Source organism: Exophiala oligosperma, assembly GCF_000835515.1.
Source record: "Exophiala oligosperma strain CBS 72588 unplaced genomic scaffold supercont1.6, whole genome shotgun sequence".
Lineage (NCBI taxonomy): Eukaryota > Fungi > Ascomycota > Eurotiomycetes > Chaetothyriales > Herpotrichiellaceae > Exophiala > Exophiala oligosperma.
The window spans coordinates 349,333-366,767 of NW_015622823.1; the positions used below are offsets into that span (position 1 = coordinate 349,333).

The following is a 17,435-nucleotide window of genomic DNA, read 5'->3' on the forward strand; positions in this document are numbered from 1 at the left end:
TAGTGTGACCACTTATCCGTCTCTCATCTACCTTTGACCGACCATTGACCGTTGAGCCGGGGTGAAGTGAGTGAGTGGGTGGGTGGGTAGTTGGTACTACTCGTAAGCGGGGGCGCGCATGAAACTACCACTTACAGTACCACCGTGTCCCTGTATAGACCAAGGTCGACTTATGCAAAAGTCCCACAATTTTCTTTACTGTACAGTGGAAACTTCTATTGACAAGGTCATCTCTGACTTTTCATTTTAGTCTTTGGGCGAAGAGAATCTGAGGGACCCCTGTTTACAGTTTGAGTGGTTCCTTTGGGATCCAACTCTTTGACCACCTGGCGCAATTGGACATGACATATACGAGGTGAGCCACTCCGTCAGTATCTTGGGTGGGGAGTGAATAGATTCTCTACCTAGATAATTACCCAGGTAAATAACGGACACGTTTCACCTCTCTCATCACTTTCACCACCACCACGGTTCGTCTCTATGCTTGGCATGGAGTCGCACTATATATTATACCGTTACTCCGTATTATCAGCATTATTTGCATAAGCGAAGGCAGCTATCCAAGGCAGCAGAATGCCTCTCACGTCATTATTTTGAGTCGAGTTTCTATTTTCTATTCCGGGGAGGTATTTCTTTCTTTGGCAAGTTGGAACGATGAAAGATGAAGCCCATCATATGATGTACGTACTTGACACGAACGGAGACGGTGTAATAGGTCGAATCGAACGAGTATACACATACTCACCGAGGGAGGTAGTTATTTGTTGGGGGGCCAAGGAGGGCCAAGGGGGATTTTTCTTTTTTGTGGCTCGAGGGCTCTAGCATACCTGCTGCTATCGTTGGGTCGTGTGTTGCTTTGTTCGAATCAACAGATAGCTGGAGGGCAAGCTGATATTGTAACACGACAGGTGTGAAAGCCGAAGAAAGCCTGGGGCATCGGTCTGATTGTTCGAGATTCATGCAGGGAATCTCGACCGAACAGCTGCTCTGATCGATCAGGCGAGGTCGAGATAGCCATGTCGACAACGCCCTTCGGGACAACACTTGGTTCAAACATGGCCAAGTGCGACTGCACTGCAATCCCTCAGCAGGAGGCTCGTAACATGATATGCAACACCTACCTTCTGCTTGCGCCTTTGACACTCGGTACAAGATATTGGATTGCGCTTTGGTGATGGGGGATCTGCCATGGCGAGGATTTGGGACGACGAAAAACGCATTTCGGACGTACCGAGTGATGATGTTTAGGATGTGTCGAGAACTGCCAAGCCTACAGCTCGTGTTTGAAGCATCTACTGTAATCCGGGGATTTGGAGGAATCGAACTGGCGGCATGAAAAAAAGGAAGAAAGAAAAAAAAACCTACCACACAAAGTCTGATGTAGCGTGAAGCCGAGCTTGAGGCGCGAAAGCAAGTTTGGTGCGTTTGGAACAAACTGACGTGTTACTAATGATGTGATCAGTATCCTGTTGAAGAAGTAATTTATTACGCATCCTGGCAGAGATCCTGCCCGAAAAGAATTCGACCAACTTAGGACCAGACTTTTCCAGGTCATCGTAGAGATCAAAACGGTTCCGACCTTCTATGGTGAAAAGTTCTTTCGGCTCCCGTGCAGCATCCACGGCCGCTTCGCTGAAATGAAGCGTCCGTGCCTCGGTTCCAGCAATCATCAGGAGCGCTCGCGGTGAGATGGGATGTTGGAAGTTGAAGCTGTCGTAGCTCACTATCAAATCATAGCTCATCGGTGGCACCCTCTGATCTGAACGGTCGCGACGGCCCCGTTTCGAGCCATAATACGCCGCGGCATCTTTGAAGGACGAGTCTGCATCATCTGGAACTGACGATATATCAGTAGAGAACATGCGAGGTGCCTTGTTGTTGTCGTCGTCGTCGCCATCGGCCTCCTGCGTGCGCCATTGACCTGCGCTCTGCAAAGCTACAGCGATGGCCTCCGGGTCTCGCCCTGGTAGCCCGCATCGAACGTTGGGGCGTAGAAGCCGGCTTGTGATACAAGGAGGCGAGCATGATCGGCCGCTGTTTGCTCTTTGACGCCTGTCATTGGATGGCTGATGACCACCGCGGCTCCATCACGCTCTTCAGATGCCGTGGCCGGGCTGTAGAGCTCGCCCACAATATCAAGCATGAAGGGTGGAAAATGAACCTTTTTGGGAGCGGACATCTTGTCGCATAGCAAATTACAACAGTCAATTTCTGTAGTATGGTTCCCTATGCTCTGGTCTGATCTGGCTGGATTTATAGACTTCCTCGCCACTCAATAAATGCATGGCCAAGGCTTAGTGAAGATTGATAAGCGAGTCCGATATTTGGCGGGATGGGGGTTCTAACCTTGATCTTGATGTGAGATGCCACTTCAATCACACACACACTCTCTCTCTCTCACTCACTCACTCAAACTCACTCATGAATCAGACATGGTGGAGTCGACGGCAGCAGTAGATGAGTACGAAGGACAACGAGGACTACAAGGATCACCATTGCAAAGTCTCGCGCCGTCCTTCAACGATTATCCAATCCCCTGCCTACCAAGAGGCCCCCTCCGTACAGAGTACAATATCAAAGAGGCCCAAAGGCGCACAACATTGATGATCAGGCATGTGAATATTGCTTTCTTTCTCCCCCCGTCTATGTACGTGACCACACCCGTACTTCTGGCCTTCTACTCTTTCCATGTCGTGTTCAGAGGGCTCTCGCCCGGCCACATATCACAGTTTGTACACAAAACGCAATCACAACTTGTATCGGAAATGCACGTTTTGTTTATCCGTCAAATCGTCAAAACCTTCAAACAGCTCTTCCACCCTCTGGGCATGCAGACCTTTCTTATCTCGAGCTCGATTGTCGAACCAGCACCATGATGTGTAGATGACCTGGAAGAAGATCAGGGCGCAGTAAGTACCCAACAGGCCCTTGATGGCGGTGAAATACCGAGGAACCTCGTCAGGCAAAAATAAATGAGGCCCGATAATGTTTCCCCCACAGTAGAAGCAAAAGAAGAGACCGATGACCGTCGTCCGCTTGGTATGACCTGCCGTGTTGACACCTGGGAGAGTCCAGCCTAGAATGATGGGTGCGCCGAGGACGTTTTGGAGCCAACACATGGCCACCAGGGCGTAACGATGTTTGATGCTAATTGTCAACAGACCAATAAGTCCGGCGATTCCAGGAAGTGATGAAACTGCAAACGGAAAAAATTTGGTAAGTAAATCACACACTCATATCAAAGACAATGTGTGATAAGGAAGCTTACTGATCACACTGGCACCAAGCATGTTCTTTTTGGTTGCAACCCATCCGAAGAACATGCATCCAATAAGCTCGAATGCACCACCTGGCGTTTGGAGAAGACTTGTTCTCAAGGCGTCGAAACCGAATCCTTTGATCAAGGCAGATGCGAAGTTGGCGACACCACCGTTCAAAATACCGGTACAGACACCCATCAGCAAAAGAAGGTAGGTCTTTCCGTCCAGGAGTGCTTCCTTGATGTGATAGGGTACGAAGGTTTGGTGTTTGATACCCATCTGGTTCTTGGAAACTCTCCATACAGCCACCATGCGCTCATACTCGTTGAGCATTTTGGCATTGTGAGGGCCATCGGGAAGATAGAAGAGGATAACAAAGCCCCATGCGAACGTGAGGGCGCCGACAATCTGTGAAGTATCCATACAAAAAGTCAGCGTCTGTACAGAATGGACAAAACTCGAGGGATGATGGGTACTTGCCAGATAGATCAACTTCCAGTTGGGCACCGCAAGGCCATCGGCATTACCGGACCCGTAAGCAAGGAGCGCGCCCAGAATAGAAGAAACACCATTTGTTGACAACCAGAACGATGTTCGGAGTGCTTGCTCCTCTCTCGTCCATAGCATAGACGTGAGAATGACAAATGCAGGCGAGATGCAAGCCTCGAGCATGCCGAGGAAGAATCGGATGGCGAAGAAGCCGCTAAAGTTGAAGACCGCGGCTTGCAACATGCAAACTGCGCCCCAGATGAACAACATGTATCCCAGCAATTTGCCAATGGGGTAGCGCTGCAGGATGATGTTCCACGGATATGCACCAAGCAACCAACCAAAGTACAAGGCAGAAGCCACCCATGAATAATCGTCTCCCTTCATATGTGTGTCTGCTTGAAGACCGTATGCATTGGAATAGTTGAGTCTTCACAAAATGTCTGATCAGCATGGGCTTTTCTCTCATCACGGCTTCCATCAATCCAACTTACGTTTGCTTGTCCAAGAAACTCAACATGTACGTGCACATCATCTGGAGCCCCGTATGATTAGCGCGCCATTCTCCGTACAGGTCCGTCCCGGAAGCGGGCGCATACCATCGGAAGCACTATGAAATCCAACTTTCTCCGGACTTTGATCGAGTCGCGTTCCAGTTGCGCCTCATCATGCTCCAAGGCCTTCTGCAACATGTCCTTCCCCAAGACATTGAGGTCGTTTGTTGTGGTCCCTTTGACGAAGCCCATGACCTTGCTTATTTTCGTACTGGTGCCAGGTTCCGCGGCCGCGGGAGGCTCCGACACCTGAGCAGGCGTCTTCTCGATGTCACTCATCCTGGCCGGTTGTGCAAAAGATGTCTGCAGGAATTCTACTTGTGAAGGAGGCAGTTCATCAATTTCCAAACAAAGAGAATTCGATCCAAGGACCGAGGTCTGGGTCGTAGGCTATATAATCCAGCGCGGGGTCGTTAGCCGACCAGCAAGAGCACATCGTTATCTCATATGGCAACGAGAGTGGCCATCTCCTCATGTAAAATGTGGCAAGATAGAGCACTTGCATGAATGTCGACAGATGGCTGCTTCGTGATTAGCTGGGCCATGTTCGACGCGATCCATTCCTCCTTGGCCTTGCCAGGGTCGAACATCAATCAGGGTACTTGCACCTCAATTATGTACGTTCCGTGCTGATTTGGGATCGGACTTTGGCGGCAGTCCAAGGGCTTTTCTGTAGCGATGATCAGCATGCTATCAATGGCCGTCTAGTCCAAGCCGACGGGAGATGGCCGACCGGCGCAATGCGGCCTGATTCGTGCTTAGCCCAAGGTTGGGGTAAATGAGTGGGCCTCAAAGAAGCAGATCAGTGTTATCTTGTTCATGCTATCAGTGCCGCTTTGCGATTTTGATCAATAGTAGCCTTTGGCCTCATTGGAAGCCAAGAATAGTGGTATATCGCTGTTATTGCTTGATCATCGTGCCTCGGTGTTGTATAGAACGGTGTCTTGGCGGTTGCAATGCCCATAGGACAACGAGCACATCGTAATATCTACAACAGGTCTTAGACCCTGCGAACGCATGTTTTGCGCCTATGCATGACCTTAATCCTCAGGTGAAAGCGCTGTGGAAGAGGTTTCCTGCAGAATGTCCGCTTTGGTTTTCGTCTCGATCGTGCCAAACCTGCTGATGACAATGAATGATCCCAAGCTGATGGCCGGAGCGCCTGTAGCTCTTCAAGTGGTTGGTCCTCATTTGTGTAATCAGTAGCTACTCCAAGATCTGCAGGCTGCTCTCCCATTCTGAACCAGCGGATGGAAACTCCTGAACGCAAGTTAGACCCAGTAGGGGCAATCATAGAGAGAACAGCCTATTCAGGATACTAACCCTTGGGTGGATTTTTCAAATCGGAAGCAATTCATTAGGGTATTTGAGATTCAATGCCATCCAGTTCCAATCGATGCCAGCATCCCTGGCTACCCAAACCCTGTTGAAAACAAAGCTGCGTGTTCCAAGAGCTGTGACTGTCTTACGGCTTCTGCAGATGGAATCTAGAACCTGTGTAGCGCTGACCCTATCAGGATCAGAGCGCATCTCGCAAGCAGCAAGAAACACAGGCCACAGAGACATTTTCAGATCCTCTTCGCTATCTGCAATGTGAGACATCACTTCATAGGCCATGGTCAGGGCGGCTCGATCGGCTTCTGCTGAGCTACCTGGTGGACTGAATAACCGATAGAGGTATAGCAGGGAAGCATCGCGATAACTGTTTGCATGCATGAGAAATTTGCGAGAAGTCTGGAATGAGAGCGTAGGATCAACTGTAGGATGCCATAAGCTCAATTCATTTCGTAATTGCGAAGCGCGATCATGCAAATCGGGTTCAGTATGGTATGCCTTGGGAATGGGACCAACAGTATTGTCCTCGACGACAGTCTGCAGCCAAGACGCCCTGATATCTGCAGCAAGATCACTCAACCTGGCTAATATTGGCATAAGAGTGCCCGTATAACCCATGAAACGATCGGCGTGAATCTTGGCTTCATCGTCCAACCACCATGAAGTTGGGATCTTGGACTGATGCAATCGTGTCAACGACAAGAGCATGTCTTGTCGGGCCATTGCGCGGAGAAAATATTTAGCGAGCTGGTTGAGATCGTCTCTTTCACGCAGATGGTGGTGCAACATCATTGACAAATTGTCGAGAAGAACCGGTAGGTTACTGGTCTGCTGTTGGGCGCTGGAATCGACGAGCTAACAGACATCAGCAAAGCCATCAAGGTAGATGGTCAAGGAGCAATTCTCACCTCTACTGCACATAAGCCGAGCATGATGGACAACAAGAGCTCCATGCTTACTCCTTGTTTATCCATACTTCGCAGCCGTGCGAGGATCCTAGCCCTTCTGCTTGCAACAGGAAGTACCACGGGGAGGGCGCTATCTTTACAATAGGCTTCGCCGATAGCGGACAACGAATCGCCAACGGCCAGAGGGCTATCCTGTAACAGTTTCATGACACTCGAGTTCATCTCCTCGACGAATTCAGGGCCAAAAACCAGGTCCTTGGGATGACGCAAAAAATACATTTCGATGAACGTTTGGTCTGCAGGGTTGATGGTACCAGCCGGTATCGTAGGTACAGACCCGAATAAGCGAACATCTATCGACGGGGTACCGTTGGATGCGATCGGAGAATGCGGGCTTACTAAAGGCTCGCACGCAGAACTGTACGCTCTAGCATGTACTTCAGTGGCTGCGAAGGGTCGAGGTTCGTTTAGTGGGCGATCTGGTGAGGATGCATGATCTGTAAGCCGGTAGATGGAAGTGGTTGGTGTCGCAGGACTGCTAGGCCCGTTGACTGATCTTGATGATTTTATGGGTTGAATGTAACCACTGCATTGACGGCGTCGACGCCTGCAGGTCCCGCAAAACGGGTGAACTTCATCGCACTTGACCTTGGCCCTTTTACAGTCTATGCAACCGTTCCGAGACCGAGAAGACATATCAACTAGAGAATCAGATGGCCATGACGCTCGATGGCGACAGACATGGCAAACTCAGGCGCTGTCCGCATTCGGCTTCTATCCGGCACGGTCACGGGGTTTCCAGGTTTGCACGGAAGACTCGGGAAATGAAGAGGTTGAAAGAGAGTGTGGGTGTGATTAGAGGTGAAGAAGGAAATTACGAACGAATTGATGATCGAGCATAATTAATCCGCAGCAGTTGAAGTTACACTCTTGTAGCATGAAATATGCTGGTTAGAGCGGAGTGATGTGAGTTGGTGCGAAGTGGATGAATCGGTGTTCGACGAGGCCTCCAAGACACTGCTTAGTCATGCATTCTCCAGCCTTTGCCTTCATCGTTAGCGGCTCGATCCAGCTCATCATTACCCGAACTTATGATCCCAGGACTGACTTGATACATTCAGTTCCTCTGCCGCCCTTAATTCAGGCTGCTGAACACTACCAAATTCACAAGTCATTTCGGATCACGCAATGGCTGGGTTCTTCACGTGGTTGTGGGATTGGTTGCTATGGGTGTTTTGGGCCACCGAGATGGATGTGACGATCATTGGGCTCCAAAACGCCGGCAAGACGAGTCTGGTGAGAGTACTTGCGGTAGGTTGTCCTGTTCGAACCTCCTCTGCTGAACAGCTTACTTACAGTAGAGCCAGGGCAACGAGTTTACCGTCGACTCTCTACCGACTGTGGCTTTCAACAAGAAGGAGGTCAAAAAGGGTCATGTATCCATTAAATGCTGGGATCTCGGGGGCCAGCCTAGATTTCGATCGATGTGGGAGCGTTACTGTAGGGGAGTCAACGCCATCATCTTCGTGGTCGACGCTGCAGACAAAAATGCCATCCCCGTGGCCAAAGAGGAGCTGCACGACCTTCTCAGCAAACCAACACTGGAAGGGATCCCTTTACTCGTACTCGGCAACAAGTCAGATCTACCTAACAAATTATCCGTGGATGACTTGATCGACCAGCTGGATCTCAAATCCGTTGTACATCGTGAAATCAGTTGCTATGGGATCAGCGCCAAAGAGGAAACGAATCTCGAAGCCGTTCTCCAGTGGCTTGTAGCGCGATCTGGGAAGTGACAGGCCTTGGGAGAACGGATCGATCTTCTGTACACACGGTCGACAGCGACAACACTGTGCCAATCAAGGCAGATATCTCTTAGGATGATGAAAGAAGCATGGTGGCACTGGTCGGGGATTTCACGAATACGCATACGCAGATGGCAGGGGCCAGGTGTCGGCATCAGGAAGGATTAGGTACCGATCAAGCTGCGTGTTGGTTACGAATACTCGTGTTGCGTAAAGCTGACCGGAAGACACCCATACCGGGGTCCTTTACTTGGTGCGTACATATTGCATTACGCTGACCTTCAGACAATGATAACGTGATGATGACGAGCTGTGGCGAATGAGGGCGGGGAAGAGGAGAGGCTCTCTTCGTATTGGACTCGTTGTACCCGGAATATGCGACCCATCGGCCAAGAGCATCGCCTCGCCTCGCCTTGGTTAATGCATCAAAGACGCGGGGCCAAGCTGAAGGAGCGGGACATCGGCTCGACGATATTTGAATAGTTAGCGACAGTGTCGAGGAGTCGGCACTATTGATGTAGCAGGGAGTAATGGGGTAATGATTAACTAATCTCTTTAAGATACTCCGTATTTCGTTGGGTCTGTACTCGGACACTATCTAGAACGGCACAATAAAGTACTCCGTAGAAGAGAAGTCGTTATAATGCTGCAAAGGGTGAGTTGATCAGCAGGGGATCGCGGTGTACGGAGCAAATAGTGCCTACAGGAAGAGGCTAGCGAGGCGTTCTACCTATCTGCGTACCTGACCGCGCTTAAAGAGCTACCTAGAGAAGTCCCTAAACACATAGTGCGGTAGTTGACACTACAGGCGTTTGGTGCCCCAAGCGTGATGACAATTTAGTCAGGTAGATGGGCCCAATTAAAGGCTTGCGGCTGCTATAGGCTGTTGCTGCGCCACCAAGATGGTGATGCCATCGACAACAAGAACATGATGCCGCCTTAGACTTCCCGTATGCTGCGCCTTCCGAAGTCTTGTGCCCGCGCAGAGGTATTTTGCTGTGTTCGGTACCCATCTGACCACTTCGCAATTCTCTCATCCACCTCATAGCCATATTGATTTGTATAACATCCAACAATTTGGCACAAGAGACCCTACTCGTCTTCGCGCCGAGCACAACATTCTTAGCATCCGAGCCCACAAACGAATCACTTCTCCATCGTCATCTTTCCTCGCCCACTGACAACCTGCGCAGCCGCCATCTTTGACATCACTCTCTCACAGTCACAACCATGACTCTGGTCGCAAGGCAATATTACAATACGTGAGCATTCTCCACTTCGTCCTGTCCTTGCTTTATATATCCTTGTCACCCACCCTCGTTCGATGAGATGGCCACATCACAGTATTCATCCTCACTCAGCACACATTACTCATTTTCAATCCACCCACACACCGCTGACATATCTTGGAATGGCCAGGTGCTACAATTCTTTCGGTCAAGCCTATCGATGTCGCTCCGGCTGGTATAGTTGGGGGAGATGGGTCGCACTCGGCGTCATCCTGTTCGCTGCTCTATTCTTCTTCTTCCTATTATCGTGAGTACTCTCGATGCGCACCCTCCACCCGAGCGCTACATACTGACAGCCATACCAGATGCTTCAGCGCTCGCCGCAGACGCCGTCAGGGAAGACAGCCCTACTACGGAACCGGCTGGGCTGGCCAAACACCTTGGGGCCACGGTCCGGCGCAATACAATCCAAACTATCAAACACAGCAACAGCCACAATATAACCAAGGACCTCAAGCACCTCCGAACTACAATCAAACTGCAGGTGGATATTACGGTGAAAACCAAGGTTATTTCGGTGGGAGACAAACGGACGTTGAAATGCAACCACCTTCGAATACATACCGCGGAGGAGACAACGTCTACCAGCCTCCTCCGGGACCTCCACCAAATAATAAGACCTAGACGGTGATATCTGTACAGAGATCGGGAATAATGGTCAGTTTAGTTTGCGACGATTTCACGCGACGGCGCACACAGACATTGCTGGATAAGACAGGCACAAGGCTCATTTGGGAATGCGCCCGTGTGGCGCTGTCCCACAGAGTCGTGCGGATGAGTTAATTTGAATGGGAATGAGTGTGTACGAGTACGAGTTCATGTAGAAGATACGTGACTACGGAGTTGCTTCAGAGGCATGACGATCGGCCGGCGTGGAAGATTTGATGACCATTCAGGAGTCCTAGTAATATGAAGATTTGCAAAAATCACATACCTTGTGGAAGTTGGCACGATGAAAGTGATATCAGCATCTGATGATCTATCGGTAGAAATGGCGTCCATCAAGAGCGGGTTTGGGGATTGACTGCAGCCAGTGTTTCAGCCTCTGCGAAAGCCCACAAAACGCAGGTGTCGTGCGTCTGGGCAGGCAAGGATTGTGGCTCACTACAGTACACTCCCTAGAACCCTTGAGCGCGGCCTGGTTTAGCGTGCCCCGTGAGCCCCTGCTTCGCCTACTGAATTAATCGCTCTCCGCGTTCTTTTTCGTGAAATCGCCCGCTACGACGCAAGAAATCGCCCTCTGTACTCAGCCTCACTCGTTACACAATCCCTGGTGTCTCACAGAGTACAAAGTACTCCGTAGCGACTATTGTCCTCCACGCTCTTTTTGTTTCAAAGGCAAAGTCGGTCGTTCTGTGTTTCTTTTTGCAACCACCATTCTTCACTTCCAACCCCAGCCTTTTGCAAGGAAACGTCATTCGTTGGTGCACAGTCCGCCGGTCGGCCTTCACTTCAGGGACCATTTCCAACCACCTTCTGAGATACCCAGAACCGACTACCGGACCCTTATAGAAAGGCGCCTCGGTCGAGAGTATACAAAAGCAAACAGTAACGCGGTATCTATTGTCACTGCGCAGTTTACGACTTTGGAAGTACAGTAACCACAGACCTGCTTCTATCTCACTCCTTATTACTATGGCCTACTACCTACTCCCCCGTGACATCGTCAATGATGTCAAATCGGCGCCAGAGACATTCAGCAGCTGGGATAAATGCATGCAGAAGGCCTATTGCAAGTACGTGTCTGCTCGGCCTTTGGGCGAATAGTCTGCTAATTGGGCATGCAGATGGCCTGCTATAATAGGAATTATCGTCGGCTCACTCATTCTCCTCTCCCTTATCTGGTGCTTCGCCCGTTGTCTTTGCTGTGGTGCCGAACTCTGCGCATGTTGCTTTCGGTGCTGTCCTTGTGGTTCTGGTGGCCGACGGCGCGACAGGACCAAGTTTCAAGACGACTATTCTCGCATGCCTCCAACTCCTTATGGAGGGTACCAACCTGCTCCTGCACCTGCACCTATGGCATATGGTGCCAACCATATGACTCCACAATTTGCTACCTTCGATGAGCCGAGCAAGAGAATCAACGAGGACAGTCTTCCTCCCATGCCTAGCTGGGATACTGCCGTCAAAAGGAGGGTCGAGGATACTAGTGAACCTTTAAATCCCAACAAGGAAGGTGATTTGGAAATGGGAAGACTTGAGCCGCAACACTCTCGCATGAGAAGTGGTTACAATGCTGTACCCAATGGCCCAACATCACCTGTACCACCACAAACGCATGAAGAATATTTCGATAATACACATTCGTATCAGTCGGACCTAGGCGCTCAAAGGATGAACTCGAACACCTATAACAATTTCCAATCTGTGCCCTTGAGCCCGCCACCGACATATCGATCACATTCCGTTGCGCCATCTATGACATCTGACAGGTTCAGACCTGGTGTGGTCAGCCCGAGCCCAGCAGAACACAACCAGCCTTACCACCAGCCATATTCCTCCCCTCAACCCTCGTATAGTCCTAGTGGAGTGAACACCAGGTACGAACCACCAGCAGATTACTCTTCCAGCAGAATAAGCATGCCGAGCATGCCAGAGCCGCAAAATACACAGTCGCAATATCAAGCGCGACCGCCAAGCTTTCTACAGGTCGGACGGAAACCTGTTCATGGAAGTCTACGAGAGGTTTGAAGAAGTGATTGAGTATGACGCAAGTTCTCATTTCGAACGGCGGTGTTCGTTCCGTATACCTGCATTTCCGGCTTCGTTTCGACCCTCTTGAATGAGAGTTCTGTTTACATGAATGTTAACAACAAATATCGAATTTGGAACGACAGTATCACGACTTTTTGTACTACGATGCTTATACTATACAAGTGAGCAGTCATTGCTGCTAGAATGCTTCAGAATTTCAACTACGGAGCCACCGAAGGATGTTTCACTCGATCTTGATTGTCAATCTGGAACATCACAATTCGCCTTCAATGGCCAAGGGCAGGAGTCGGTGCAATGATGACTACTCCCGCTTATTGTATAATAATCTTCTGGAGGCTCGTGGTGGCAGAAATAACACCGAACCATTGCGATAGACAGGGTACTCTGAATCGAGGTTCCGAGAGTTTTGTGTCGTGGACCGGAAAGCTAGATTAGGAGCTGTAAAGCGAGTATACCTGTACGACTAATGAAATCCGTCACGAACCAAGATTTCCGTGATGTCTTGTTCTTTCTGCCAAAAGCTAAGCTATCTGAGTCACTGTCAGTCGTTTCAAGGTCTAGGTACCTAGATATGCAGACAGGTTGGTATTAATGAGTACGGAGGAGTAGTGAGGTAGGCCCCTACCTTGGGTAATCACTGCCGTCCGCAAGGCTGGAGGGTCCGAGGACGTCTCACGTGACGAGGCTGTCAAATCGAGCTGCGGCTGCAGGCCCCCAAGACGCGCATTGCATCTTCCATCATCAAAGCCATTGTCGGCCATCCATTGCTTCTCATCGTCCAACATCTGTCTTCCTTCAAACTGCTTCCTTTTTCCTTGCTTGTTCTTTTGTAACAACACGCCTTTCCTCCAATTGTGTTTTTAGCTTTTTTCGACCATTCCACCACTAGACTCCAGACTTCTGGCCCGTCGGCCTGTTGATCATGGACTCGCTCGTCGCCCAATACACTCAGTCTCCCTTTCGGAATGATGGCCTCGATGCGGAAGAACAACTTGACTACTCCGGCTCAACTCCCTCACTCTCGCTGAAATTTGCCTTACCTCCTGTTCCTCGACCTTCCGCATTCTTGCGTGCCACGACGGATGACTACGCCAACCCAAACTGCCCGATCAAGATTGCGCATGGTACAACTACATTAGCTTTCAGGTTCAAGGGCGGCATTATTGTCGCGACTGACTCACGAGCTACTGCTGGAAACTGGATTGCCTCGCAAACAGTAAAGAAGGTTATCGAGATCAACCCAATGTTGCTGGGAACCATGGCTGGAGGAGCTGCTGTAAGTTTCAGGTGAAGAGCGAAGCAATTGGAAACATACTCACACATCCCAGGACTGTCAATACTGGCTCGCCTATCTGGGAATTCAATGCCGTTTGCATGAACTTCGACACAAGAGACGAATTTCTGTGGCCGCAGCTTCCAAAATTCTGGCCAATCTGGTCTACTCTTACAAGGGCATGGGCTTGTCGATGGGTACGATGATTACTGGAGTCACTCCTCAGGAAGGACCTGCGCTCTATTACATTGATTCCGATGGAACACGGTTATCAGGCAACCTCTTCTGTGTCGGGTCCGGTCAGACATTCGCTTACGGTGTTTTGGACGCTCTCTACAAGTACGACCTGGAGGATGACGAGGCGTTGGAGTTGGGCAGAAGAAGTATCCTGGCAGCAACACATCGAGACGCATACTCTGGTGGTTACATCAACTTGTATCATGTGAAGGAAGATGGTTGGGTCAAGCACGGCTTCTCAGACACAAATCCCATCTTCTGGCAGACCAAGCTGGAGAAGGGAGAGTTCTCAAACGTTACTAGCGAGCTATCCTGAGACTTCGGGTTGGACTTTCAATAGGGCAAGCATTTCCTGGCTGGCGTTCTGAGTGATCAGGTGGACAATGTACGAACAGACTCGTTCAGTGTGTACTAGGGAGATTTCTCCGCCAGTGTCCTTTGACCACTGGCTAACAAAATGATATAATCGAACGCATTCTGAATTCTCCAGCATCTTCCGTGCTTGGCTTCATTCATGGCTTTTGCTGCGTACGGAATACAGTATCGTCTTACATCTCCAAATCACGTGATTGAGCAGTATCCTTTATTTTGTCTTCCTCAAGGCTCTGAGATTTCTCTAGAGAACAAGGGAGGATACGGTATTCATGCTCAGTTCAAGACGTACTCGACGTAGCTTCTCGAAGATGGCCATTCAAATCACGTCGCATACACTCGTACAGTTACGATTGACCACCCGGCGGACTAAGGGACCCTCTGAATTTGCCAAGATGAGTCAGAAAACTGCTTGCAGCTCGGGTCCTTCTGGATGGTTGTTTCGGCATTGCCAACCACTCTTCCTGAGACAGGGTAATTATGCTGGAATTAGGATGTGCATCATTCGTAACATCACAGTTCAAGGGATACTTGATGTATGAAACCTCTCAAATCTAGTCGCGATTCCTCCACTCCGTAAGCGTGCGAAGTGTGATCTTTTGTTGCTTTGCTCTCTCCGACCCTCGTCAAACCCCCGCCCGTTTATTACTTCGTCAGGAGCCTGTTCACTTCCGCCATACAGGTCTCCATGAAAGGCTCGAGGCCAGCCGCGATGGTCTTTCTGTTTTCCTCTGTGATATCTTCCGCGTCGACCGCCCACAGCACCTCCGTACTGTCCTTCCCCACCGGGCGCATTTTCATACTCCCGCGGGGTCCAGTCATTGGCCACGCCGGGTTCCGTTCCAGTCGGTAGCTGATGAAGTGGTTGTCCAGGTCCCAGACCTCGAGGATTTCGTCGGTCACAGCTCCATCACTCGAGCCGACCCTGCGGACGGCGCCGAGCGCGGGCGGCTGGGGCTTGTCCTCGAGGACATAGCAGCTCCTGACGGAGGCCGGCATCCAGAATTTGAGCGCCCCAAAGGCGGAGAGGGCCGACCACACCATCTCGAGGGGGGCTTCGATGGTGACTGTATGTTGGCAAACCTGGCGCAGTTCCCTACGGGTCTCATATCCGGGCGCGTGAGAAGACATTGCGGCGCGGTGTACCTATTTGAAACCGAGACCTTGGTTCTCAAGAGGCAAATTTGTAACTTCAGCGATTGACAGCTTCAACGGGAAAGACAGGGGCCGCCCTGGACCAGGAATGATCTCTATCAATAAACCGACTCCTTTCTCATACAATTCCGTGCTACAGATACAGTTCGTTCAGTTGGATCGTCGCCTTCGGAAATAGTCCTCACGGAAAAAGGCGCGCACACCCTTTTGGTTCGCAGGCTCCACGTTCCGCGCTCGATCCTTCTATATAAAATCATGGAGGTAAACACAAGTCGGTTTCCGAACTGGAGATAGAGTTGGCCGCCTTTGGGACAAAACTTGGTCTGCAACTTGACTTCTATTTCTAACCGGGGGCCTAGGGGTTTTCGCTGCTCAAAAGTTGCATCGATACGATTACAAGCCAGGAAATCATTTCGACCATCATCCCTCCTTCAAAGTGGAATAGACTGGAGCGATGGCTTCAACGATCGGTCTTTTAGAAAAGGGCTCTTTTTCAGGCAAGACCGCCATCGTCACGGGAGGTGCCGGGTCTTTTGGGAAGCTTCTGTGCTACGAGTTTGCCAGGGCCGGTGCCAACGTCGTCGTCAACGACCTCGGAGGCAGCGTCTCGGGCCTGGGCGCTTCGGCCGGCCCGGCGGAAGAGATCGCAGAGGCCATCCGAAAGGAGGGCTATTCGGCGGTCGCCGACACCCACAGCGTCATGGACGCGGAAAAGATCATCGACACCGCGCTGAAGGCGTTTGGACGGGTCGACATCCTGATCAACAACGCGGGAATCGCGACGTTCGGCGCCTATGAGACCCAAGACCCCGAGGCCCTCAGGAGGGTCCTGGAGGTCAACGCGGTCGGGCCGTTGCTCCTGTGCCGCTTTGCCCTGCCCCTCTTCAAGGCCCAGAACTACGGGAGGATCGTGAACATCTCGTCCGCCTCGATGCTGGGCATGGCCGGTCTGGGTGCCTATCCGGCCTCGAAGGCCGCCCTGGTCGGCCTCACCCGGTCTCTCGCGCTGGAGGTCCAAGACCAGAACATCCGGGTCAACGCGGTGGGCCCGGTCGCCGTCTCGAGGATGGCGCAGGACTACCAGGCCGACCCTGACCGCGACGAGAGACTCGAGGCACAGGCACAGTGGCCGCCCGAGAGCAACCTTGCCCCCATCCTCGCCCTGGCCTCGGAGCCGCACGACTTCAACGGGCAGTTCTTCAACACGGCCAACTACCAGACCTGCAGGGTCGTCGTCGGCGCGAAGCCGGCCATGCGGATAGACTCGGTCAAGGGGTTCTTGGACGCGAAGGAACAACTGATGGGTCAGACCGTGCCGACCAAGGACTTTGATTCTGGCGGGGCCCTGTTGGCGTGGTCACGACCTCAGTAGGTGGGTACCTTGGTGTAGTACAGAACTAGTCTTGCCATGCCATATGGCATACCGTGTACAAGCGGGGAAGTAAGGAAGGAAAAGAGGCATTCATAAAAAACACAACCGCGCGAGTTAACATCCTTTGGGGTCATTGATCATGGAGAACTCATCTATCTGGTCAGGTATCAAAAGGGGAAGAGGAAAAGATTGAAGGCGAGGGACACCACGAATAAATTGTGCAATTTGTGCACCGCTGAGATGGTTCATAGTAAAAAAAAAGCCCCCTCTTGTACTGTAACACGGCGCCGAGGGATGCATCTTTTGTTAACAGCCCGCCAGGTGTCGGCTTTTCCCTCTCGAGACCGTAACAGTAGTCTTTTATGTAGCTGCATGGGAGTCGCCGACCCGAGCTTTCCGTTCGCGGGGTTTGAAGCCTAATATATGCGGCAATAGAAGTTTCTATATTTCCTCGGGATTTCCCTGATACAAGGCTAGGCAAAGGCACTTTTCCGTGGAAATTCGTCAGGGCTTCCTACAATGGCGAACAGAAGTCCTGTCCGGCTTTTCCACAATCTAAATCCCCGACCAGCTCGCTAAAGGGGAAACTCCACTCGAAGCATCAAGGGACAAACAGCAAAAACCTTCTTCGACGGAGCGCCTGTTTGGACTGCTTGATGGAGGGGGCTTGT

The 17,435-nt window shown here is 50.9% G+C and overlaps 7 protein-coding genes across 7 annotated transcripts; 5 read left to right on the plus strand and 2 right to left on the minus strand.

Annotated features, from left to right (window-relative positions):
• Nucleotides 1-2,747: 2,747 nt before the first annotated feature.
• PV06_06598 (uncharacterized protein) lies at nt 2,748-4,582 on the minus strand (the record flags this gene model as incomplete). Its single annotated transcript, XM_016407737.1, has 5 exons — nt 2,748-3,196; nt 3,269-3,668; nt 3,741-4,179; nt 4,244-4,284; nt 4,349-4,582. The coding sequence occupies 5 exons, from the start codon at nt 4,580-4,582 to the stop codon at nt 2,748-2,750; spliced, it is 1,563 nt and encodes a 520-aa protein (XP_016261217.1).
• A 1,059-nt stretch (nt 4,583-5,641) lies between these two features.
• Nucleotides 5,642-7,242, minus strand: PV06_06599 (uncharacterized protein; the record flags this gene model as incomplete). Its single annotated transcript, XM_016407738.1, has 2 exons — nt 5,642-6,493; nt 6,547-7,242. 2 exons carry the CDS (start codon nt 7,240-7,242, stop codon nt 5,642-5,644), a joined length of 1,548 nt encoding a protein of 515 aa, XP_016261218.1.
• A 396-nt stretch (nt 7,243-7,638) lies between these two features.
• Nucleotides 7,639-8,891, plus strand: PV06_06600 (uncharacterized protein). Its single transcript, XM_016407739.1, has 2 exons — nt 7,639-7,857; nt 7,914-8,891. The coding sequence occupies exons 1-2, from the start codon at nt 7,735-7,737 to the stop codon at nt 8,340-8,342; spliced, it is 552 nt and encodes a 183-aa protein (XP_016261219.1). The 5' UTR covers nt 7,639-7,734; the 3' UTR covers nt 8,343-8,891.
• Nucleotides 8,892-9,581: 690 nt separating this feature from the next.
• On the plus strand, nt 9,582-10,264 carry PV06_06601 (uncharacterized protein; the record flags this gene model as incomplete). The annotated part of the gene is made up of 3 exons (XM_016407740.1): nt 9,582-9,613; nt 9,771-9,887; nt 9,946-10,264. 3 exons carry the CDS (start codon nt 9,582-9,584, stop codon nt 10,262-10,264), a joined length of 468 nt encoding a protein of 155 aa, XP_016261220.1.
• Nucleotides 10,265-11,275: 1,011 nt separating this feature from the next.
• Nucleotides 11,276-12,331, plus strand: PV06_06602 (uncharacterized protein; the record flags this gene model as incomplete). The annotated part of the gene is made up of 2 exons (XM_016407741.1): nt 11,276-11,376; nt 11,428-12,331. 2 exons carry the CDS (start codon nt 11,276-11,278, stop codon nt 12,329-12,331), a joined length of 1,005 nt encoding a protein of 334 aa, XP_016261221.1.
• Nucleotides 12,332-13,277: 946 nt separating this feature from the next.
• On the plus strand, nt 13,278-14,181 carry PV06_06603 (proteasome subunit beta type-5; the record flags this gene model as incomplete). Its single annotated transcript, XM_016407742.1, has 2 exons — nt 13,278-13,631; nt 13,684-14,181. The coding sequence occupies 2 exons, from the start codon at nt 13,278-13,280 to the stop codon at nt 14,179-14,181; spliced, it is 852 nt and encodes a 283-aa protein (XP_016261222.1).
• A 1,424-nt stretch (nt 14,182-15,605) lies between these two features.
• PV06_06604 (uncharacterized protein) lies at nt 15,606-17,056 on the plus strand. Its single transcript, XM_016407743.1, has one exon. The coding sequence runs from the start codon at nt 15,847-15,849 to the stop codon at nt 16,762-16,764; it is 918 nt and encodes a 305-aa protein (XP_016261223.1). The 5' UTR covers nt 15,606-15,846; the 3' UTR covers nt 16,765-17,056.
• The last annotated feature ends 379 nt before the right edge of the window (nt 17,057-17,435 follow it).

Excerpts from the sequence above, each read along its gene's own strand:
- PV06_06600 (XM_016407739.1), top strand. The coding sequence starts at position 7,735 with ATGGCTGGGTTCTTCACGTGGTTGTGGGATTGGTTGCTATGGGTGTTT. Across the intron at positions 7,858-7,913 it reads GTCTGGTGAGAGTACTTGCG|GGCAACGAGTTTACCGTCGA; the intron begins GTAGGTTGTCCT and ends CAGTAGAGCCAG.
- PV06_06604 (XM_016407743.1), top strand. The coding sequence starts at position 15,847 with ATGGCTTCAACGATCGGTCTTTTAGAAAAGGGCTCTTTTTCAGGCAAG.